General features: G+C 37.6%; 1 protein-coding gene across 3 annotated transcripts; it reads left to right on the forward strand.

Annotated features, from left to right (window-relative positions):
• Positions 1-3,490: 3,490 nt before the first annotated feature.
• barhl1b (BarH-like homeobox 1b) lies at positions 3,491-17,637 on the forward strand. 3 transcript variants are annotated; one of them, XM_082141972.1, is made up of 7 exons: positions 4,206-4,306; positions 5,378-5,476; positions 7,058-7,178; positions 8,569-8,682; positions 11,886-13,033; positions 14,588-14,810; positions 15,860-17,637. In XM_082141972.1, the coding sequence occupies exons 5-7, from the start codon at positions 12,580-12,582 to the stop codon at positions 16,149-16,151; spliced, it is 969 nt and encodes a 322-aa protein (XP_081998098.1). In that variant the 5' UTR covers positions 4,206-4,306; positions 5,378-5,476; positions 7,058-7,178; positions 8,569-8,682; positions 11,886-12,579; the 3' UTR covers positions 16,152-17,637. The 3 variants fall into 3 exon arrangements, with proteins under 3 accessions (XP_081998099.1, XP_081998098.1, XP_081998100.1); XM_082141973.1 differs by lacking the exons at positions 4,206-4,306; positions 8,569-8,682 and adding an exon at positions 3,491-3,592; XM_082141974.1 differs by lacking the exon at positions 8,569-8,682.
• The last annotated feature ends 7,938 nt before the right edge of the window (positions 17,638-25,575 follow it).

Genomic DNA, 25,575 nt, shown 5'->3' on the forward strand with positions numbered 1-25,575 from the left:
TTGCGAGACTATCTGGAGGTGAACTGAGGAGGAATGCAAAGGATATGTAGTAAGAGACCAATGAGCTGATTTACATTCAATCTAAACATTCTGTGAGTGATTTCTAAGGTAATCAATAAAACAAAGAAACAAGGCTGGTCAACAGGTTATGTTTTGGATGCTGGTGTGCCGGGTATCCCACCTAAGTGTTTTTATATAACTGAACCAGCAAAACTAGACTACAGTTCCAACAGTTTGGGGTTGATACAATTTTGTCATATTTTTGATAGAAGTCTCTTATGCTCACCAACTCTGCATTTATTTGATCAAAAATACAGTAAAAACTTAATATTGTGAAATATTATTATATTATTATAAATAACTGTTTTCCATTTTAATATATATATATATATATATATATATATATATATATATATATATATATATATATATATATATATATATATATATATATACAGACCCTTTCCAAAAAATTAGAATATCGTGGAAAAGTTTATTTATTTCCATAATTCCATTCAAAAACGTTAAACTTCCATAGAATATAGATTCAGGGCCCACAACTTAAACGATTTCAAGTATTTAGTTGTTTATTTGTACATAATTTGGGCTTCCAGCTCATAAAACCCACGAAAACAGGATTTCAAAAAATTTGAATATTACATGAAATCACAGAGTAATTACACAGTGATACCATGGACATTGAACCAGGTTTTGGTTCTTTTGGCAGTGTGGGCAGGTCAAATCCTGGTTTTCGGAAACCATGAAGAATTTCATTTTTGGGTAAACTATCCCTTTAACACTTTGCCTTTTTTCCCAGTGATGGCATTTGACCTAGTGTATGAAGAAAAACAGGTATAACAGTAATTATTGTGGTATATTAACACCTTGATTCAATTTGATATCAGATTTATGCAGATGAGAATGAGACTTGACAGATGAGAATTACAGACTTTACAATATACAATGCACTGTATAAAGGTATAAAAGTCATTTTCAAAACTCACAACTTTCAAAACTGTTTTATGGAGGTTTCGTCAACTGATATTTTTCTGAAAAGATGTTTCATCAGCTGAACAGTTGGCATGTTGTTAAACAACAGTACAGTCCATTGAAGGCAATCCATCCCTCACAATCTCATTTTCATTCTTTTCAAACATTAAATATGGTGCTACCCTGACTAAGGTCTACACATAGATCACTACTGCAATCAGAAGTACACATGTCTCTACAAATCCTTTCACCTTGATAAGTGCTTTTGTGACTGATGCCCTAGCGTCTGACTTGTTTCTATTAATCTGTAAGGTTTCCTGTGTTATTTCACTTCTTAAGTCAATTCTTCTCTGCATTTCGCCTCTGACTAAATATAACCCCACTGAAGGAAACCATACAGTCTCGTATAGCAGCCAAGAATTCTGGCATTGTGATTCACAATGCCTTTTTTTTAAACAAGCATTTCTGCATCCATGCCACCTCTCCTCCAATTAAACAAAGAGATGGGTAATTGGCAAATGTCCTTCAGGTTAAATTCCCTCCTCGTAACTTACCGCAGCCCACCGGTGGCTTGGCTCTGGAAAGGGGCTTTACTTTCACGGCCTCCGACAACTTATCAGTTCCGCTGAACGCTGACACCTTGACGTCCTTGACAGTGCATTATTACTTTTTCATGACGCAACCAGATGCAATTACAGCAACATTCTTGCTGTGTATCCATCCCCAACTGTCAGAAATGAGCCCAGAGTGGAGAAATATCAGAGATAAGACATCAAGCCCACCCAGTTGTTAAGAAGCTGACAGGAGAAGACTGAGAGACAGCAACTTAGGACAGGGGGCGGTGGATTCATCTAACCTCTGGGAAGCTAATTCTGTCCTTTTCACACCATGTGTCAAACGACCACGAAAATATGTGTATTTTGGTTCATTTTCTTGACTTGAAAAGGCATTTAAGACCAAACGGCGAAGTAGCCAATGTTTAAAATGGTCAGTGCCACTTAAACAAAGAAAATACATTTCTCAATGACGTTCACACAGCTCTCAAAGGAGTCACTGACCTCAGGCCAGCAGCTGGCACACTCCATCAGTGTGATAACCTGGGCTTGGCATCTGTGTGTCTCTCTCCGTCTGCTCAGAGAACTGCTTTAATGGTCCAGCTCACCTGTCCCGAACCAAAAATCATTCAGTATGTTGGATAAATGGCTCTAAAAGCAGAAATAATAACCTCAGACACATACGTATGCATAACAAACATCTGTCATATAGGTATACTTGTGACAAGAGATAAAAATGCAGCAATGTACCTCAACACATCGTTCTAATAATGAAGATTCAGTGCATCACTTAGAGAATTTATAATTATCTTTAAAAAAAAAAACGGATTTATGTTCAGTGAGTACAGGTTAGATGGAACAGTTGTTCATGAAGATGTAGTAATAGTTTTTTTATTTTTTAAACGTTATAAAAATAAATCAATTTAATTTAAGATATATTCCTGAACATATTCTCTTTCAGACAGTAAATGTACCTTGTTTTGAAGATTTGTAGATATTGTACTGGAAAACAATACTGCTGTATTATCTTCTGAAAATAAGTACAATATGATCATATCGAAACCGAATATAACATAACTGGACATAGTGACCAAATTTAATATTTCATGATGCATTTGATGTAGTATTATAACTGGATTGAATCATCATCAGAGCAATAGTTTTGTGTTTAATGTGTGAATGTATTGACATTTTTATCAGCTAGAATTATGGATGCTTTTTTTTTTTTTTTTTTTTACATATACATTATCCATTCAAAAATTTGGAGTCAGTATGATTTCTAATAGGATTTGAAATCCTACTGACTGATAGGATTTCAGGATCTACTGACTGATAGGATTTCAGGATCTACTGACTGATAGGATTTCAGGATCTACTGACTGATAGGATTTCAGGATCTACTGACTGATAGGATTTCAGGATCATTCTAATATGCTAATTGGTGCTCAAGAAATATGTCTGATCATCAATGATGTAAACAATTGTGCTGCTTTATTGAATAAAAGTTCAAAAGAACAGCATGTATTTGGCATAGAAATCTTTTGTAACATTATACATGTATCTAAGCGTTTTGAGTGCAGAGAAAAAGCGCAGTATAAATGTAATGAATTATTATTATTATTATTATCATTACACACTTTTGATCAATTTAATGCCTCCTTGCTGAATAAAAGTATTACTTTAAAAAAAAGAAATGTAACTGTTGAATGGTAGTGTACATAAAATTATAGTTATAAAATGAGCTTCTAAAACCCTTTACAGTGCTTGTTGAAGATAATCGTATCAAACTTTATTTTTCAGGAGAATTCACTTTCAAGGGGAAGCACTGAAAGCACTTCTGTGTTCCATAGCATCATGTTATGAATGCTTATAGCCATCATAAGCCTCCTCTTCCATTCCAGTCTCAGCAGTCCACCACAGACCATTACTCTTTTTTTTTTTTTTTAGCTCACACTCTCGGGTTGTGGCTCATCTGAGATAAAATGCTTAAAAGAGTCGTTTTCCTCTCCTGTTCCATCAGAAGCCCATAGGAGCTCCATCTCTTTCAGGTACAGTAAAAAGGAATAAAAGATCTCTGTGAGTGGCTGTGGGAGAAGCCCATGTGAATAGTGGTTGCTAGATTTTACCTTCCTGCAGGTATTGATTGCCTCATGCCTGTCCCCTGCCTACAAGTTACAGGGGAAGATTTTGAGCGCTGCGACAGGAGAGGAAGAACAGAGGGATGGCTGAAGCTCTGGGAACTAACTTCCCTTCATGTCCCACAGGACTAAAGACTCATTGCAATGAAGACTCATCAGCTGTTTTTCCACTAGGCTGATCTCCATATTTTGCTCTGTTCCTCAATTCTCTTCCGCCCTCTTCCCAATCCCTGTCTTGCGGCCTACCTTCTCCTCGGCTCAGGGAAGCGCCGCCTCGACTGAAGAAGTACAGCTGACTTGTGTGGTTAATGACACCTCAGTGAGCTATTGGTTTTTCAGGGCATCTGTGTGTTTTTCTCTCTTTCTCGCCTCCATCTTCTTTTCCTCTCCATGCCTTGACACTTTCTCTCTCTCTCTCTCTCTCTCTCTCTCTCTCTCTCTCTCTCTCTCTGTCAAGCACAGATTTATTCTGCCTGTGATGCGTGGAGAGGAGAGCAGTGCGAGTGCTCAGGGATAGGGTCAGTAGGAGGGAGGTGTGTGTACAATAAGAGATAAGATCATGGCTCCCCGGGGGCTTGTTTGGCCCTGTACCCGATCCATCAAACGCATGCTCCTGGTGCCAAGGTCAACTCTAATGAGCATTTGCTGGGGTCTTATTCTCAGCACCCCACACCCCTCTACCTCTGTCTCGCGCTCTTTCTCTCACATGTATGCACACACACATATAGAATGTGTGAAAATCCACAAATACCTGTACAGTTCAGAAGAGCAGTTACGTTTCGCCCTGTTAATAGTCCGTTACTTATTGATGTATAAACAAATACAAAAATGAGAAATAATTAAAGATTGCTTAAATTGCGTTATGCATATTTAAAACTGATCTAAATCTATCATTTTTTCACTTCATATGGTATCTTGTATGGATATGTACATAATAATGTTTTTGCCAGCTAGAATCATATTTCTTTCAGCATATATTCAGTAACGGCTACTGAATATGCTGAATGAAATATGATTCTAGCTGCCAAAAACATTCAGTTTTCTGAACTCCTGTCTTCAGTGTCACATGAATCTTCAGAAATAAATATATACTGTACAGTATATATAGAGAGAGAGAGAGACAGAGAGAGAGAGAGAAATCAGAGGTGGACAGTAACAAAGTACATTTACTTGAGTACTGTACTTAAGGACACTTTTTGATCTATCCTTGAGTATTAATTTTTCTGTAAACTTTTTACTTTAACTTCACTACATTTGAAAGACAAATATTGTACTTTTTACTCCACTACATTTCTGTCAAGGTCCTTGAGTAGAAAGTAGTAACGTCAGTCAGGGGATGATTTTAGTTGCAGGGGTTGCATTTTGGTTGGAAATGGAAGTCGGGTTGATGTCAGACTGACGCCAACATCCAACGTCGGACAGACGTTGGATTTTGGTTGGAAATTAAAGTAATATTTGACCAGTAGTGTCTGTACTTTCACTCAAGTAATGAAGTTGTGTACTTTGTCCACCTCTGATAGAATACAATTATTTCAAATGTATTTCAACTTAATTATGTAAAACAATTAGGTCAAAGTTGATATAGTGAAACTTTTTTAAATTATAAATGAAAGTAGCTCATTTAGCTGATCTTTCACGCTTGCTTTTATATATTAATCAGCAATCTCATTTTAATTAAGTGATTTTTATTTCAAGGTAGAGAAGTTGATCTTGGATGCTGCTGAGAAGAGACTTCGGGTGCTTCTTTATGGTCTCTGTTCCCACTCTGTAGATCACAGTGATCATCTCTGCTTGGTGAGTGAAAGGCGAATGTGCTCTAAAACATGTGGCGTTCACTAATGAAGCAATAAAAGTCACAGTAGGGGGTGGGTGTACTGGTGAGGGGGGCTCTGGGAACCAGTCCTAACAATGACAGGTGTGATAATTATGACGTTCTGACCTCGCATATTACCTGCACATCGGATAAGATATAAACCAGATTAAATTTGAGGACTATGGCATGTGGATGATGCACTGCGCATGTACATTAGTACCAAAATACATCATTATGATAACAAGACAGGCCATTCGTACAACCATCATGTCATCTTCATGAACATGTGTCGTGTTCAATGACCGAGAGATTGTCAAAGTCACAATTATGCATCCACAATGCTGACTGGGAATGAGCTCCATATAAATGTAAAATAGGTCTGCACTAACTCCGACCACTTCCCTGTGTCTTTGGCAGGCTGACCAGACCACCTTCATGCCTACATTCCCTATGTCACTCCTGTTTCCTGCCAGTTTCCCCAATGGCTTCATAATAACATTTAACAATGATTTATCGACTTGTGAAAACCCTCCCAAATGCCCTGACAGAGGGGATAAGGATGAGGGGCAGTGCACTCTGACACCCCCTGGAGTCTGGGGTATATGGGGCATTTTTACCTCTGTCCAACAGCTTGTGTGTGTCTCCCTGTGGCAGCTGGATGGGACCACCAGCCACAGCAATGCCCACCCACCCCATTATTCTGTAATGGCTGTGCAATGGTCTAACATTGAACTCTGAACTCTTAATGAAAAACCACCTTGGCTCTGTCCCTACTCTACATTTACTTGGCCTTAAAAAAAGAACTGGCCGCAGCGCAAAGAGGCAGCAATTATAAGTGATTATGATTATTTTTCGAGAGGAAAAAGCAACAAGTTAATGCTAATTGGCTTAATGCAGTATTTATTGACTATTCTACATCAAATGTAATATATATATTACATATATATATATATATATATATATATATATATATATATATATATTACATATATATATATATATATATATATAAATATTGTAATATATACAGTATATATATATATATATATGTGTGTGTGTGTGTAATATATACAGTATATATACAGTAACAAATTGTTACAATTTAAAATAACTTTTCTATTTTAATATATTCAATTATAGTCATGTCATGACAAAGCTGAATTTTCAGTATCATTACTCCAGTCTTCAGAGAAAGTTCAATAGAACAGATTTTGTAATAGATATCTTTTTAATATTATAAATGTCTTTACTGTCATTTTTTATTAAGTTAATGCATTCTTGTGCAATAAAAGTGTAATTTTTTTTACTTTTAAATGTATCTTACTGACCCCCAATTTTTTTAATGGTTGCATATATATTTTCTTCTTATTCTGATCCAATGAAAATGAGTTTAAATGTTTTCAAGATTTTGTTTAGAAGACATATATGATAACTTGTGACTTTTAAGAAATGTGAAAAAGGAGATTTAAAAGCTATAGATGGCACCAAGGTGATGTATAGCCGACAAGCTCCTCTGCCTCTTGGTTGGCTCCTGACCACTATTTTGATCTCCTTCTTAGCAGATGTCTTCTTTGAAGTCCGTCAAGAGTTATAAACCACTGACCTATTGATGAACTTGGACATGGAGGGAGGATGGTGAGTGAGAGAAGTCAGGAGACTTCACCTTGGGTTTATGTGCAATTTGTAAGTAGTTCTTTCTTTGGTCTTTACTAATCAAGTTTTTTTTAGAGGAAACAATAAAATATTCCAAGGCGCTCGCGTGGTTAAGCATAAAAAAGCCTGGGCTAAGTCATTAAAACATTAAAAGTGTTGATCAACGCATTAAAGAATGCTTGTGTGAACAATGGATGTGGATCCTGAAGGAGGCAGAAACAGGTTTATCAACACTTTGGATGTTTTAATGACTTATTAAAGGATTTTTACAGTTAACCATGTGAGTGCCTTGAAATATTTTGTTGTTTCATCTGATATTTGCCTCTCATGTATCCAATGAGCACCAGTGGCTGTGTGTTTATACCTCTGTAGCAAACCCAGTTGCCTTGTTTTGGGCGAGTTTTTTAGATATTGTACATTTTAATGTGATATTTTAAAGCTCAGTCAAAATTTCCATACTCTCTACTCTGTTCGTTTCTAAATGAACAATATACGCTCCATTAAAACGAACAAGCTTCACCACTCGAAGTATCCAGTTGTTTGTTTATACCCTTGCATAGCAAACAAATACAGCATTTTCACATGAAGAAAAATCAGTTTGCTGAATACCGTGATTTGAGTTTGGTGGTGTAGAATGTGATTCCACCTGCAGAGATGAGAGGCAGAAAGGTTTTTTTTTTTTGTACTTGGTGAGGTGGTTGTAGCAGAAGTCAGGTAGGGTCAGCTCTTCTTCTGCTTCATTCTCTGAGGTATCACCATATCAATATCTCTCTGAGCGTGCATTTTTGAGAAGAAACACTCGAAGTGATGAGTGCTGAACAGCCTTTGGGCCTCTAGAGACCAAATCAAACTCTGTGTTTCCTGTAACCTCAGCACCATGGGAAGTGACCACCCGCACACACACACACACACACACACACACACAGAATAACGACGACCTGCTCTCCTCTATCTGACGATGTGAGCCACTGCTCCGGGTGGTTTTACACAAAGTGATGATTTCTTTGTCAAACAACCCTTCGATACACACACTCGCACATGCCGTTTTTTTCCCTGAAGCAATCCACAACCCCCAACCCGTTCAGTCCTAGCCCACTACGGCTAGGCCTCCAATTAAATCAAAAGTGGTTTGTTTTTATTGGTGTTTTGCGCTGACAAGTGGGCTATCATCCTGACGACTCTACCTGTCAGCGAGCGACTGAAAATCCTCAGTTGACAATGCCCAATGCTTCCAATTAGGAGAGAATCAGACTCCTGGCGTGCTAGCGATCTTTCCACCCTCCCCCAAGGCCCTTCCTTACACCCCCCCCCGCACCCTACCTCTGGCACCCCCATCTTTCAGCACTCGCCCCACCAGCTTCTGCCATTTCACTCTCTCATTCTTGCTCCCTTCATAATTTTCCCCTTCTTTTTTTTCAAGGTAGGTGTATCTCCTCTGCAAATTACTGACACAAAACGGGGTGGCGCACCGGCGGTCCCGAGCCTGAGTGCTGGCGGTCCCGAACCCCCTGTCAGCTTTAATGAGCCAATAAAGGTATATTTCTCCAGCGTGAATGCGCTAAAGTCTTTCTTGTGTGACAGCTGACTGGGAAATGTGAGTGTTAACCTTATAAAAGATTCAGCGGTTCTCATTATTTTCTGTCAAATCTCACACCTGATGGCTTTAAGGTGCATCATTTGCATCGCTGACTGGTCCAGGGTGTGCCCGTTTTTTTTCCCCCCCGTACAATGTTTGTTTGTTGACTGAAGTCAACATTTCATTCCTTTTACACATCTTTTTTTTTAAATCCAAGGCATGTTTTACTCAATGTTTCAAAATGACAGCGATGCCAAAGTTTATCCAGGAACGACGTACCATTTTCCTGAACATATCCAAATATATATTTAACAAACATGGAACAGAATAAATAAATGAAATTCAAAACATTGTTTTCACCTGAGGTGAGGCAAGATCAAACGGCTTTGAAGCCTCTTGCCACTCATCTCTTCTGCCTCTTCCTCAAATCTTCAAACAATCAGAGGATGTACATTAAATACAAGTGTTTGAGTGACAGATTTTTCGAGGACGTTTCTGTGCATCTCCATTTGGTGTGGCAGGTTCCTGATTTTCTGTCCTCTATATGAATTGTTCTTTCAACAAACTGTCCAACTTGTGAGTTTTACTCCAGTTGCAGGATTCCAGGATTTCGGTGAAAAGTTTGGTATGGTATTGGTATTAAGTCAATCACTAAAGCTTTATCAATCTTATAAGTCATGTAAGATCAATTACAATTTGGTATGACTTTTTGCAGAATTATGTGTGTGTGTATATATATATATATATATATATATATATATATATATATATATATATTCTAATGCTTTTATCTATCTATAGCTCATAGATAAATGCATTACTCGTTAAGTTTTGCTTCATATTACTTTTACTTATTATACAGCTTTTACTTATTATACAAACATTTTGGTAACACATTGGTAAAACAATTGGAGTCATTTTTAAATTGAATAACATGCACACAAAAAAAAAAAAAAGTAAATACCAGGCCATAGTGCTTTAAATGAAAATAGTTTTTGAGCCATTCAAGGTTTTTGACTGTTTGGACAATTGAAGGAAAACCACTGCAAAGCAGAAGACTTATTCACCAAGGCAGCCATTAAGCACTTTATCTTTCTTGGTTAACTGATAAAAGATAAAGATTCGTTTTTATTAAACATTTTAAGTAAAAAATAAATAAATAAATAATTAAGTCTCAGCGCACCTGTTGTCGCTGCACTAAGAGGACTGGATTTTCTTTATCTAACAAATAAAGCCAAAAACATGCCACTGATAGGCTAGATAACTCCTGTCATGGCCTGCCACAGAGACTTAAGAAAAGAAAGATCGCCATCACACGCAGTGGGCATCCTTATGAGACTCTAAACTAAAGTGAGTGCGCTTGCACCCCGCCTCATCGTGACAGCTTGCAGCCGCGTTGACACCCCTTGGGAGCGGGGAGCGGATTCACTAACCTGCCGTTGTCTGCGGCCGAATAGCGCTTCCAATCTGCTGTTCTGATGGGGGGCTCGATTATTGGGACCTGTCGAAAAAACACGAGGGGCTAACTGTTTGAGAGAAAGACGTGAAAGGCAGGACAATAGTTTTTCATGCATGTTAGAGTTTTGTGTCACGCTGGGCTTTCAGAAAGAGTAGTCGCCCTCATTATTGCTCATTAACATTGCATAAATTTGATAGTTGAACTAAACGACACGGTTGTTCGATAATCGCGTTTTGTGCATTGGAAAAAGAAAAGAATACTAACAGCCCTGTGTTATGGTATTAAAGCACAAATACAACTCGTATTCTGATCTTGACGATTAATGATAGAACTAAGCACTAATAGTAGTGTAGTAGCCTAGTGGCTTAATAGCCTGTAAGTAATTAGGCCTATTACTTTCTTTATTTTTTTCATTATTAATATGGGTTGTTGACAGTAGTGTTTCTACAGTTTACACAATTTAAACACAAGAAAGCCGTTCCGATAGGCTATAGTATCAAATTATATAAATAACATATTTAAACAAGTGTGTAAAAGATATGCTAGGCAACTATAGTTCCTTAATACACTTGAGTGTAAACAACATCATTATTTTTATAAACATTTTTTTAATGGCCTATATATAATGCAGTTTTGCATTACAAATATCAAGAATTTAATCCATTCGACCAGAATAAAATATTTATGTGAAAATGTGAAATTATTAAAACTTTAATAATTAAAATAGTCATGAGGGTTCTCTCTGTTTTATGATTGTCATGTCACATGACACCAAAATGGCTTCCTGCATGTTGGTTATGCCACCACACTAACTTTGATTTGGCGGACAAATATTTAAAATGTCAGATATTGGTAATCATTTATGTATTAAAACATGTATTGCATCTCTGCTTATTTATTTTTGCCAAAACTTTGTATGCTAACATTCCTTCAGCTTTTTAATGAGAATTGTTTTGTTAAATTCTCACTTACAATCAGATATTTGATATATAAAATGACTTTAATACAGAAACTATTATCATAACAAAAGTGTATGTCATTTCGGGTATGAATTGGATTTCTTTGTGTATTTTTGAATAAGAATGAGCGTCATGTCATTGGCTTTTAAAAAATATATAGATGCCTTCAGGCCAGAATTTTATGTTAGAAGTGTCTTAAAATATTAGAATTAGAATTTAATAACATAAATGCTTAAATTCAACTTTTAGTAGGAACTATAAGGGAATTATATAAGAAAAAGGAGAATTGTGAGAAAGTGGTCAAGACGTGACTCCACGCGCGCTATGAGCAGAGGAGAGAAAGAACCTCCCCACTCCTCATAATAACCCCATTATAAGGCTCATCAATGATGTAATGAAAGCAAACAGTGTTGAAAATTGCCTGTAAACAGTTGGATCCCAGTCTCCTAATGAATTCAGTGTCTCTTTTAATCAAAGTGGGCGACCTGTGGGGAGGGGTTTATTGGGCGTGGGGGCGTGGGGGGGGGGGGGGTCCAGTTTCATCTTACCGAGCCAGTCAACACCCCAAAACACCTCCTAACCAATGGAAGCGAGTCGCTGGGGACTCACGTGGAAGGGGTACTCTTAAAAACCTAGCCACTGAGTTGTGCACAAGTTCATTTGTTAGGCTTTATCTGACTTTCCGTTCCCCAATGTGTGTATTTAACCTGCATTACCTCATTTGTGCTTCTGTCTTCTCGCAGCATTTTTCCCTGCGCTCTACCGTCCAACGATTTCGCATTGCATCACCTTCGCTGGCACAGAATGCAGTTGCCTTGCCTTTTCCATCCGGATTCCACTCTACAACTCGCCACAGCGAACTACCTTTGAACTGATGAAAATTTCAGCTGCTCAATAGCGCGAGGCTCGAGTTGCTGCCGCTTTGCTTCTGTCCGTGGTGCTGAAATGCGCGCGCCCTCTAAGTAGGCTACCTTGTGGTTTTACACTAACACTGTTACTTCAGAACAGCTTTTTTGAAATAATTTGATAAATAATTTAAAGCCACCATCGATGCGTCTGGCGTCTTCGAAAAATACCGGGATTGAAAAAAATTAATTAAATTTGCCAGCCTAGAGTATATTTAGGCTGTATCGATTTTTTTAAGGAGTGAGTGAGGAGCTTAAGAAAAAAAAATTGGAGGCAGGGTCTGTGTACTTCATACAGAACCTCCTCAAGAAACCTCCTTTTTCTTTTTAAACTTAAACTAAAAGTCCTCAAGGAAGAAGAACGGGTTTTTTTTCTCTCCCCCAGACAGGGGATGAATATTTCTCATTTCCGATTCCGCTTTGGATTTTTCTCCTGGATAGATCGCTATTAAATCGAGCGCCATTCACGCAGAACTTGGTTGAATGCAGATGATAATCTGAACAGAAGCTTCACGCAAGCAGCAGTGTGGAGATGGAAGCGTCCACCAACGGCTCCAGTTTTGGAATCGACTCCCTGCTATCCCACAGGCCAGGAAGCCCAGTCATCGCGAAGGGGGACAGTTTGGTAGGGGAATGCCGGTCCCCGCTGGAGTTCAGCCCCAGGTCAGACTTAGAGAGCGGTTGTTCTTCTCCTCCGTCTCCGAGGCGGGAGTGCGGTGAGGATGCGGCGCAGAGACAGGGTCACCCGCTCGTGCTCGCGTCCCATTTACAGCACGGCCCGATCTCTGCTGGATCTCAACCTCGGACTGTCACTTCATCCTTCTTAATAAGAGATATTCTGGCTGACTGTAAACCCTTAGCGGCGTGTGCCCCATACTCCAGTAACGGCCAGCCGACACAGGAGACAGGGAGACTGGCATCTAAAATCGCAGACGACTTCATTGAAAAGATCCACAGTAACTCATCGTCAGACAGTGAATACAAAGGTAAAAAAAAAAATAACAGCTCATTTTTAATGGTATTTTAATTGTATAGCACATGAATTATAACTTGACATATTTATATAGCAAAGAGTTTAAGCAGGCTGGCTTGCTGACTATGCTTGGCTATGTTTTTAAAGTAATTTAGGGGTAGAAATAAAAATAATTTCCATGATTATTTTATTCACTTCATTCGTTCAGTTATAGCCAGTTTTGCTATTTTAAAAAAGCAGATTATAGATAGATTTGACTCCTTTTATAATCAAAAAACATTTACAAGCAACTATCGTAATATTCATATAAAATATATTTACTGAAATAATGCAAAGTGCAAAAATATTGAATACATTTTTGTGGCTTTAGAGCATTCAATTTTGGTTATGTGGTTATGCGCTGTTTGCAAGTGTATGTTATTGTACATTGTAACGTGCTTATTAGTTTAAAGCTCATTGTTATGAGCAGGGGAAAAGGAAGGTGAACAAAGAAACATCATCAGCAAGATTAATTAAGGATTTGTCCAGGTGAAATTACATCTGAGGAAAAACAGAGGGATAGACCGTTTCCTGTGACATACCATTAGGTTGATTCCATGATGCAAACACAAAGGCCAGCACTATTGATAAATGTAGGAATATGCCATAATTCAATCAGGAAGTTTTTTTTATTACTTTTTAATATTAATACTATTACAAATAATATTATTGTTATTATATATTTATTTTGTTATATGAGCATAATGATTTGCACGTGTTTATGGTTGTTGGTGTTCATAGATTTGGCCTATTGACTGGGGTTGTCGCTACTGATTCTGATCATTTTGTTAAAGTGTCATCACAATCTTGCTCTCTTTGTGGAAGTAGGGCATGATGGGTATCATCTATTCTCCTATACCTTCAGCTATGATTCCAAATAAATTTCTACTCTCACATCATGAAATTATTAGCTTGGCAAGTCTATAGGCGCGGTGATCAAAATGAATGCTCACCAAATCAAAGCCATTCCATCTCCAGAGCGCGTGTAAAGAGTGTGCGCGCCGCTTTGATTTTTGCCTTTTCTACCCCCTTATATTTCAGGGATTTGATGCAATTTGTCCCAGTGCTAATCAGATTTGTAACGCACGGGGTCGAGCCGCTCTTTATTTCGCTCTTATCCCCGTCCCTGTGAAGTTTCTCCGGTCTCGGTTGAAAGGTTTCCATCCCTTGTGGCTCAATTAGCCGGATTATTGTGCTCCTTGAGATACGACTCAACTACTCGACTGGCAAGGTCTCTCGCGTCGTGTCCCTCTCTTTCTGGGTTCAGAGAGAAAAGAGTTTGGTTTAGATGGGAGATAGGGGTAAATTAAATATCACAGCCCTCGTGTATTGAAAATTCTGAAAATAAAAATCTGAAAACTGCTTGAAAGAATTACGGGCGCGCACGAGAACATCAAGGGTTTAGCATAGGATATGTGGAAACCTTTGACAGCATAACGACTTGTCAATACTGAAACACATGGGCTGGCTAACTAACTCGTGTTAAAGTGGATTAATCAATGCCCTTCCGTTATATGTGGTGTTTCAGTGAAAGAGGAGGGCGACAGGGAGATCTCGAGCAGCAGAGACAGCCCGCAGGTTCGCCTGAAGAAGCCTCGGAAAGCGCGGACCGCCTTCACTGACCATCAGCTCGCCCAGCTGGAGCGCAGTTTTGAGCGGCAGAAGTACCTGAGCGTGCAGGACAGAATGGAGCTGGCAGCATCTCTCAACCTGACCGACACGCAGGTCAAAACCTGGTACCAGAACAGGAGGTGAGCATGTGGGCAGCTGGAAACAGAAAGAAATGCACACATCCAAACATTCAAATAATAATAATAATAAGGCTGCAGAAATGAAATTGTAATTATTCTGATATCAATGTAATTTTCTCGTATTGAAGAAAATGTGCTTCTTGGGTATACAGGCCTATATCATATTATTTTCCCTTTGATTGTGGAGTCTCCTGCCAAAAACAATAATGCATGTCAGGTGACGTCGTTGCTTCAGTTTTGCTCCACTAAAACGAAAGGAAATGCTGCAGAATTAATATCCACATTTTTAACATTTAAACATATAATCAAATATTCTAATTCTAACTTTTTCATGTTTCAAGAGGCTCTAACAGTCACATAGCCTAATTCTTATTTTATAGCTTTAGTAAGAACTACAAAATGGAACCAAAAATAAAATTCGAAAAAAGAGGAGAAAATTACAGTAGCAACAATCAAAATACATTGTACATCTACAAGTGGTTTGTTTGCACATTTTTCCATTCTTGCAGCATCTAATTTCGTGCCATGCTAATAGATTTAAAATTTACATATTTTGAACCACGAATGATGCATGCGTCCTCGACAAAATAAAATGACTAATTATTGTTAAAACTAATTACTAAAATATGTGTCATTTGATGCCTGCTTTTTACCTTATATACACAATTAATGTGAATTAAATGTCAAAAAACTTTCCCATAACTCTCAGCACTTATGGAGAGGCATTTAATCTAATTACACTTTTATAAACCTTTTAGATGTAAAAGACTGTTTTATTTTCTTTTTTGTCCTTTCTCTCCTTAACGTTGAATTGTGTCGTTAAACTTGATATTCATACAGATACTTAGAAATAGGAGATAAATCACAGAGGATTCAGTTTTTATTTCTCTGAACTTTCTCTGGGTTTTATGTTTCGCTTGGGAATAGTAGTGCAATACGGTGATATTTCTTTTCTATTGTCACATATTTGTATGAGTATATAAAACACTAGTCATTGAATCATTTTTTCTATACTAACATTATTCTCTTTCCTCTTGGAAAAAAAAAAGGACGAAGTGGAAGAGGCAAACGGCGGTCGGACTGGAATTGTTAGCGGAGGCTGGGAATTATTCTGCGCTGCAAAGGATGTTCCCCTCACCGTATTTCTACCCTCAAAGCCTGGTGTCGAACCTGGACCCTGGAGCAGCGCTGTACTTATACAGGGGACCCTCGGCGCCCCCGCCGGCGCTGCAGCGTCCTCTCGTTCCCCGGATTCTCCTGCACGGTCTCCAGGGCGCCAACGAGCCGCCGCCTCTGCCCCCCCTCTCCGGCGTGCTGTCCAGACCAACGCCACCGCGATGAACGCCGCGATTCGGACTCGGTGCAATACATGGCAGCTCTGAACTCCACCATCAAAGAACAATTTTTTTGGTGACAAAATATTCGAAATATATTACAAAGCCACAAAAACAAACTGAGACACAAAAAGTGGTTAGAGACATTTTTTCAACTTTATTTAATTATTTATTTTCGTTGTTTTTTTGTTTGTTTTATTTTAACTTATATGTTTTTGTTTACCCTAAAGGTTCAATCTGGAGAAAACAAATACAAACAGTGAGGCTACTAAACGCAATAATAGCGGGACATGATAGCCTACTTACAGGGACGCTTCGTTTCACAAATTATTGTTATTATTACTTTATAGCCAATATTACAAATGTGAATTGTTGGTGAATCCCTGACGCAAAGATTATTTAAATGGTAGATTCATATTTAATTATCCTGAGATCAAATCCAGGTCACACGTTAATAAATCGTGGGCTTTGTAGTGACCCTCTAAAATGTACAAAGGAAAAGAAGTGTAAATAAGAATATTTTGTTTTATGTTGAAAGACAAATCTCGAATTTTCTCTTTTTGTATCATATTTCCAAGCCTTACGTTAACAGGTGAGATTGACGTGAGCAGCACATTAGAAATCAAAACGTCTCTACAAAATGAAAAAGCAACTTAAATAAAGAAGTGTCACTTTTCTATTTGACAAACGGAGTTCCATACCTAAACAGAACAAGCAGGTGGATTGGACGAGATGGATTATTAATCGATTATCAATCGATTATTTTTGTGCTGCTTTTTTCGTTTCTGTAATCCTGCACAATTGCCAGCAGTATCACTTTGATGATGATGATGATGGGAAAACGCCAAGTCCTCGTTTCAGATCACTTTGTGGTCTATAAGACGTCAAGCAAATGAAGTGTTCGCCCAGGCATTGTGCAATAACTCTGTATAAAACCGTTGAAATATCTTGTCATTCTTTTTGGTGAAGCTGTATATTGAGAATAATGATTTGTGAAGTAATGATTCTCGTAATCCCAAATGATTTTCGTTCGTGCCCCCGTGTGCTTAGCGGTGTGAACTTCTGGAAAACTCTTAAAACTGCTGGATGTGCGGGGGAGGGTGGTCTTTACGCAAGGAGAATTACTTTTATAAATGTGCTAATAAAGATCTTTCATTAATTTACCACTGACTGAGAATGTGGAGGTAGCCTATACAATTACTGGATAAATACACACTCGTGTTCTCACAGACAATTCAATTACACTAAACCAACAGCCAATATAAAAGGTATGCCGGTGCATAATGCGCGTGCCAGACCTGAACACTAAAACAGACATAAAAATGTATGAATTAAGAAAAATCATATTGCAAAACTTACCACTGCACTTTGCAACAAGGAAAATAACTTGCAACCATTGTATGTGTCATTATCAACATAAAATGTGCTGCGACCAATGAAGTTCATTTGACGTTGACTACGTGAAATTAAAAAAAACTAAACTAAAACAAATGCATTCTATAATCATTCTCTTTTTTTTTAACTACCTGAATGATAATTCTAACTGATTTCAGGAGCAATCTTTAAGTAATTCCATGATAAAATATTACATATGATGTATACCTGGAATATGTGCCAACACAAAATTATAATTTTATAATTTATTTAATTTTATAGGCTACATTTTATATTTTGGAGGTTAAAATAAATGAAATAAATAGTCATTAAAATAATTATTTATTTGTACCTCCATATCTGAAATCCAAAGACTTCATGTTTATCTTGAATAGCATAAATTGTCTTAGGGTTTTAATTTTGAAAGTTATAAAGGACTAAGTCTCAGCATGAAACACACACACACACACAAAAAAAAGATTAAGACCAAAAAAGTAAAACCAATAAAATACGCATATTAGTGGCACTGCTTAGCCTACGTCAATTCATTGCTTTTGAAATGTATCTGGATTTTTACATAGTAATTTAATGAAAAGGAAAAGTTTGCTTATGAAAATAAACGTAAACAACGCCAGTGATAGCAATATCATAAAATTCGAACTCAGAGAACTCTATTACTGGCGAATGTGTTTGAATAATTTTAAACATGACTGTCAGACATTTTGCTCAAACCTCACACTATTTGGTTAGCATCGTGGATTTAATTTGTCGAACCTATACCAAAAAAAAAAAAAAAAGAAAAGAAAAAAAAAAGTTAATAAGAACGTCGCACCCAAGTAAGCGAACGTTCACCAACCTAACCTTTCAGAAACGCCTGGAGATTTAGGGAACTTAATTCTACCTTCATATTTTCAAGTTAGACGCGACTACCTCTTATTAATAGGTCATACTTTAAATATCATTTTGATCATGAATCATATGAGCCAGTTTCAATACAATTTTAAACGATGTTCCTTTTAATGGCAGCACGATAAAAAGGGAAATACTGAGAGATTGGGCATTGGGCATCTCGCTCTCTCTCTCTCTCTCTCTCTCACGCACACACTCAACACTTGTCAGCCTCCATTGTCTTGTGTCTACAAGAGTAAAGTGACAGACTTCTTTGCACTCTTATAACAGCATCACCATGTCGTTTCATTTAGTTTTCATAAACAATATGTGGATGAAATATTAATGGTCACCTAAGTGTGTAATTGTTTAAGTGCCCTAAATGATCCCATTTGGAAATGGATTCTTTCCATAGCCTTTCTTGAGAGTGTTGGTTTGCTGTTCTTTGCCAAACGCTCCCAACAGCTGGTCACCGGGCAGTGCTGACTGCGGCTCGGATCAGCAAGGGGACATCTGGTCAGCGGCATGACGGGACCCCCCCTTCATCCCCCCTCCGTGAGCCTAAGACTGACTTTAACCCAACCATGAGACCGGTCCATAGAGCTCAGGGTTTAGGGGCTGCTCTGACAGGGCGACTGAATGGGAAATTAACGAGCAGACAAAAGACCTTAATAGCTTTTAATTGAACGTCGATAACGTGTGATCAGTCGGGCTCCTACAGCAAACTTTCGCATAGCACATGTCATTCTGCGGGGCCCCTGCCCACGAATCACTCAAGGAGAGAGAAAGAGAGAGAAGACATTTTCAACATCATTTCACTAAATGTTTGTTATTGAGGTTGGGTAATTAGCAACAAAATCATTTAAAAAAAAATTTTTTTTTTAAAAGCACAATTTCAAAGTTATTTTGGCATGCTTATTTTGCGTAAAATATTGCAAAGCCATACAAAATAGATGACAAAAAAAAAGTGCCAATAATGTTAATAAAATAATTGCAATAATAACATAAAATACAAGAGAATCAACTAAAATGTTCAGCAAATTTAAGATCACAGGCTTAGGTCACAAACGAAAAAAAAAGAAAAAAAGAAAAAAAAGACATATCAATTCAGATCAAACATTTAAATTATCACATGGAGGCTGATGACCCCCCTCAATATTTATGAAAAGGGTTATTCTTGCGAAGTGCGCAGCTGATTGCAAGAAAAGCTCCTCCGTCTTGTTAATAGACGCAGAGATTTTTGCATGTGAAAGGATAGTGGTAAATCCCTCGGCTCTTACTGAGGATTGTCCCCGGCTCAGGGTTAATGAAGTGCGGATAGAGTCTCGCTGATCTCCCGACAAACAAAAACACAACACGGAGGGCTTAGAGCCGCAGGATCAGTGACTCTGATTAAGCTCATTGACTCAGAATAAAAACCAAACAAAACAGCCTTCAGATGAAATTAAGAGTCAATCAAAGTGCAATTTGCATCGTGATTTGGGCGACTGTCTTTTTCCCATGTTTTTTTTGACGATTGCTATTTTTTTGTCACGTAGTTTTGAGAAACGAAATTCAATAGGCTATAAGAAAAAGTAACATCTGCATCCTTTTCTATTTATCTATGTTTTTTTCTGGACATTAAAATAAACCTGCTCTACATTTAATTAGCATTTCATAACTTAATAATTATTTATAATAATAAAAATAGCAATTATATATATATATATATATATATATATATATATATATATATATATATATATATATATGCACACACATATACTGTATATTAATTATTTATCATGACAGATATATCTATATATATGAATTATCATGATATATACATATGCATATACATACATACATATATATATATATACACACACACACATTTCTTATTTCTTATCTACTTTTATAATTATTATTATATTTCTAAACACATTATGTTATTGCTATTTTTATTATTTATAATTAGTAAGTTAATACATTTTAATTAAATAGACAGTTACAATTAGAAGCTTGTAAGGCATGGAAATATGGAAATATTTTTAGCCAAAATATAATATTAGCTTAGTGTTTACATTTTATTTCCATTCAATCAAAAGTTTTATTTAATTTAAAAGAATATTATTTGTAATGATAGTAATCAGATTGCACTTTATGATAAATCTTCATAATCATAGTTCAGGTGTGGAAAGAGATCTGGGAAACTGGGCCAGCGATTGGGCAAGGAGATCAGTGGCACCTGCTGCAGGGTCACGACACCCGTGACCTCAGGGGAAGGTGGCCCGGGACACTGTCACTGTGTTACCCTACTCACATTTGTCCTCTGCATAAACTTAGTTGGTCAGAGAGACAAGGGGAAATGCTGGAAAAACTGTTGGAGTAAAAAAAATATAAAAACTGCATAAGCAACACTCATAACACATTTAGGAAATGGGGGGTACAGCGAAACAATAGAAAGAGATAGAAAGCAGACGGCGAGCGGTTTCCAAGGTACTGTCCTGGGTATCAAATCCAATCCTTGCCTGAAGGTATACTAAGGGTGGAGGTATAAAGGCCTCCGAGTGAGGTAGCAAGATAACTCAGTAATCATTCCTCCAATAAAACCCAAAGCATTTCTAAACTCGGGTCAGGGGCAAAAGGATTGACATACCAATCTTGGCAAATAATGAAAACACTCTTCCAGTAGTCCGAGAGAGGAAGTAGCAGGAAAGAGCGATAGAAAAGAATAGTGGACATAAAAGGTGCTTGTTGCAGGAATCCCCTGCTGTCAGCAATAACAGTCATGTTCGTCCCAGCAGGGGACAATGTAAAGAACACTGGTATTAGGTGACAGGCTGATTATCTAATCAATAAGGGTGGACTGTCGTAGAGCCGGTAACCCCCTGCCTGCACTGTTCTATCACACACATGAGTGAACAAGCGGAGAACTGTCCCATGGGAGTGTTCGCTACCCTGCGGATGTAGACAGCGCTAACAACATCCACCCCCAGGCCTAGCAGAGGGCACTAACTACATCTCTCTCCATCACCCCCATGCTCTATACTGCCACCCAATGGCTGGGAGAAAAACAACCCTGTGGATAAATAAATATTTACTTAACAGCAGCACTAAACAATAGTTTATTACAACTCGGTACAATCGCACAAGCCATTCGGTTGGCATTTGTCAAAGATGTCTATTATGCATTAGAATATTAAAAATAACACGTTTAATAATTAATATTGTTGGTCTCTTTACTAATAAAGCCTCGAGGATTTCGACTACCGTAACACTGCCACAATTCCAACATGTACATATGAAGTAGTTCTTCTGTGTTTGGGCTCATTTAAAGTGGATTAGGTTTGAGAAAGAGGAAGTTTCTGGAGAACCTTTGTCAACCCCTGGGTCAGACCGGTGGACCCGCTGAGCCCCCGAGTCTCATAAACATAAAGGAAGGAATAGGTATGAATAAAGGATGAGGAAGGGTATACATGTATTTTTAACACCCTTCCGTGTGAAGGCTGGCAGGAGAATGCATTTTGGGTTTCTGAGGAGGAAGGGGGCAAGGGGAGGGGTGGGTGCAGGGTGTGCAATGTGTTTTATTTGTTTTGGTTTCTTTTCTTGTCTTTTGTGTTACTGTGCAGAATACAGCTGTAAGGAGTGTGAGATGAACTTGAAATTTGAATATATATATATATATATATATATATATATATATATATATATATATATATATATATATATATATATATAATACTAAATAAAAACAGAAAATAATATAAAATAAACAAAATTTGACAAAATGTATATACAGTATATATAAAACAAATGTAAAAATGTAATATTATTTTTAATATATATATATATATATATAGACAATATATATTAAAAATAATATTACATTTATATATATATCTATATACAATATTTATATCTACAAAACAAATGTACACACACACAAACACATATGCACAGTGTGTATATATATATATATATATATATATATATATATATATATATATATATATATATATATATATAAAACATTTTAAAAAAAATTAAAATAAAGGCAACGAATAAAGAAATGCAGTAAAAGATGTGATAAAGATGTTGAGTCAGGGTTTGTTTAACACTTACTCAGAGACTTTAGCAGGGCTGCCAGTGGCAGTCTGCGGGAAAGCCCACAGGGAAGAGTCACACAGACATTGCATCTGCGCTTCAAGTCTATTTCTATTCATTTACTTCTTTTCCAAAAAAATTAAAGCATGTATTTTATAGCAAAGTACTTTCAGGTACATAACAACGTACAACCTGAAGAGTGACCAAAATCATCTCTGGGCTGTATGGAGAGAAGTGGTGCACAAGAAGGACATGGCCAGAGATATTTATTTGTTTCAAATAGCTCGTAATTGGACTTCGGAGTAGAAAGAATGGACACTACATCCAGTGACCAACCCTTGACTCCTTCACTCACACTGGGACCCTCAGGGCTGGCCTGGCAGCTGCCTAACTGAGCGATGACTTCAAGCCAGGGCAGGGACCAGGGGCTAACAAGGAAATGATGGAGTGCCTGACCAACTGGGAGAGAAAAAGATGGAAAGGAAAGCAGATTAGCCAAGCTAACACTGACAATGACTCCTTTTCCAACAAGTCAACCACGGTTAGAAAAAAACAGTAACATTCTGTCTGACAATAGGGGGAAAGCCACTAGCTTGAGTTTAGTATTAACAAACGTACATTTGATCATCAGAGAACCTGATATTATAAATATTTACATACATCAGAGAGATGTGGGAATTTGCAGACGATTGTCTGCCAGATCAGAATGCAGATTTTCCTGGCTGAGACAGTGAGAAACAGGCAACGGCAGCTTCTGTCGGAGCGAGAGGCTTCCCACATTTGAAGTCAGTTGAGAGTGGCAAATGAAATAAAGACGGAAAAGCGTGATGGCACGTGAGGCTCGGAGACGGGTGGGGGAAAAAGGCTTCAAATGGTTATCAATAAAATTGCCTGTGCCAGGCGCTGCAGTTTAACCTCTTTAGTGCGTTCGGCTTCTCCTAACGGGACGTGACGTGTGCTGTGGGTGCGCTCTGCTTCATGCCTGTCTTCACAAAGCTCCCTGTCGGTTTGATGGGTTCACAGCTTCTCCTCACACAGGTGCAAGTTCCTTTGGAGTCCCACAGACTTCGGCACAAGACATGACATAAAGCAAGAGCCTCTCACACCCCAGCAGAAGAAAAACAGACATGAAAGGGGGACGAGATTGACTCTCTGACTTCAGGCTTGTTGTTAATTTGATTTGTATCGAGAGAGCAGCACAATGGCCAATGCATCAGATGCGTTTCACGTTCCTCATTCATTTTATGCATTTATTTTATGCATACTTACTGTGTATATATATATATATATATAAAAATATTAATTATTTATCATGATATATATAATTTAGGTTGAAATGACTTAATCATCCAAGTTGATTGTACTTGAAAATTTAAGGCAGCAGCTTCTTTTTTTACAGTGTAAACGTTTTCCAGATTTAGACCATTTTCAAGTTTACAGATAAATTTAATAATGAACATATATATACTGTATATACTGCATACTTACTGTATATATATTATTTATCATGACATACTGTGTATATATATATATATATATATATATAATAGATATTATATTTTATTAAAAAACATTGCAATATATATAGGAGAGAGCGAGAAATCATGATAATTCATATATATATATGAATTATGATTTCTTGCTCTCTCCTATATATATTGCAATGTTTTTTAATAAAATATAATATCTATTTTATATATATATATACACTCACCTAAAGGATTATTAGGAACACCTGTTCAATTTCTCATTAATGCAATTATCTAATCAACCAATCACATGGCAGTTGCTTCAATGCATTTAGGGGTGTGGTCCTGGTCAAGACAATCTCCTGAACTCCAAACTGAATGTCAGAATGGGAAAGAAAGGTGATTTAAGCAATTTTGAGCGTGGCATGGTTGTTGGTTCCAGACGGGCCGGTCTGAGTATTTCACAATCTGCTCAGTTACTGGGATTTTCACGCACAACCATTTCTAGGGTTTACAAAGAATGGTGTGAAAAGGGAAAAACATCCAGTATGTGGCAGTCCTGTGGGCGAAAATGCCTTGTTGATGCTAGAGGTCAGAGGAGAAAGGGCCGACTGATTCAAGCTGATAGAAGAGCAACTTTGACTGAAATAACCACTCGTTACAACCGAGGTATGCAGCAAAGCATTTGTGAAGCCACAACACGCACAACCTTGAGGCGGATGGGCTACAACAGCAGAAGACCCCACCGGGTACCACTCATCTCCACTACAAATAGGAAAAAGAGGCTACAATTTGCACGAGCTCACCAAAATTGGACAGTTGAAGACTGGAAAAATGTTGCCTGGTCTGATGAGTCTCGATTTCTGTTGAGACATTCAGATGGTAGAGTCAGAATTTGGCGTAAACAGAATGAGAACATGGATCCATCATGCCTTGTTACCACTGTGCAGGCTTGTGGTGGTGGTGTAATGGTGTGGGGGATGTTTTCTTGGCACACTTTAGGCCCCTTAGTGCCAATTGGGCATCGTTTAAATGCCACGGCCTACCTGAGCATTGTTTCTGACCATGTCCATCCCTTTATGACCACCATGTACCCATCCTCTGATGGCTACTTCCAGCAGGATAATGCACCATGTCACAAAGCTCGAATCATTTCAAATTGGTTTCTTGAACATGACAATGAGTTCACTGTACTAAAATGGCCCCCACAGTCACCAGATCTCAACCCAATAGAGCATTTTTGGGATGTGGTGGAACGGGAGCTTCGTGCCCTGGATGTGCATCCCACAAATCTCCATCAACTGCAAGATGCTATCCTATCAATATGGGCCAACATTTCTAAAGAATGCTTTCAGCACCTTGTTGAATCAATGCCACGTAGAATTAAGGCAGTTCTGAAGGCGAAAGGGGGTCAAACACAGTATTAGTATGGTGTTCCTAATAATCCTTTAGGTGAGTGTATATATATATATATATATATATATATATATATATAAATGAATGTATATATATCTATACCTATATCTATCTATCTATCTATCTATCTATCTATCTATCTATCTATATATATATATATATATATATATATATATATATTAATTATCATGATTTCTC

The sequence above is a fragment of the Leuciscus leuciscus genome (genome assembly GCF_965113295.1).
Source record: "Leuciscus leuciscus genome assembly, chromosome: 16".
In the NCBI taxonomy this organism is placed as follows: domain Eukaryota; kingdom Metazoa; phylum Chordata; class Actinopteri; order Cypriniformes; family Leuciscidae; genus Leuciscus; species Leuciscus leuciscus.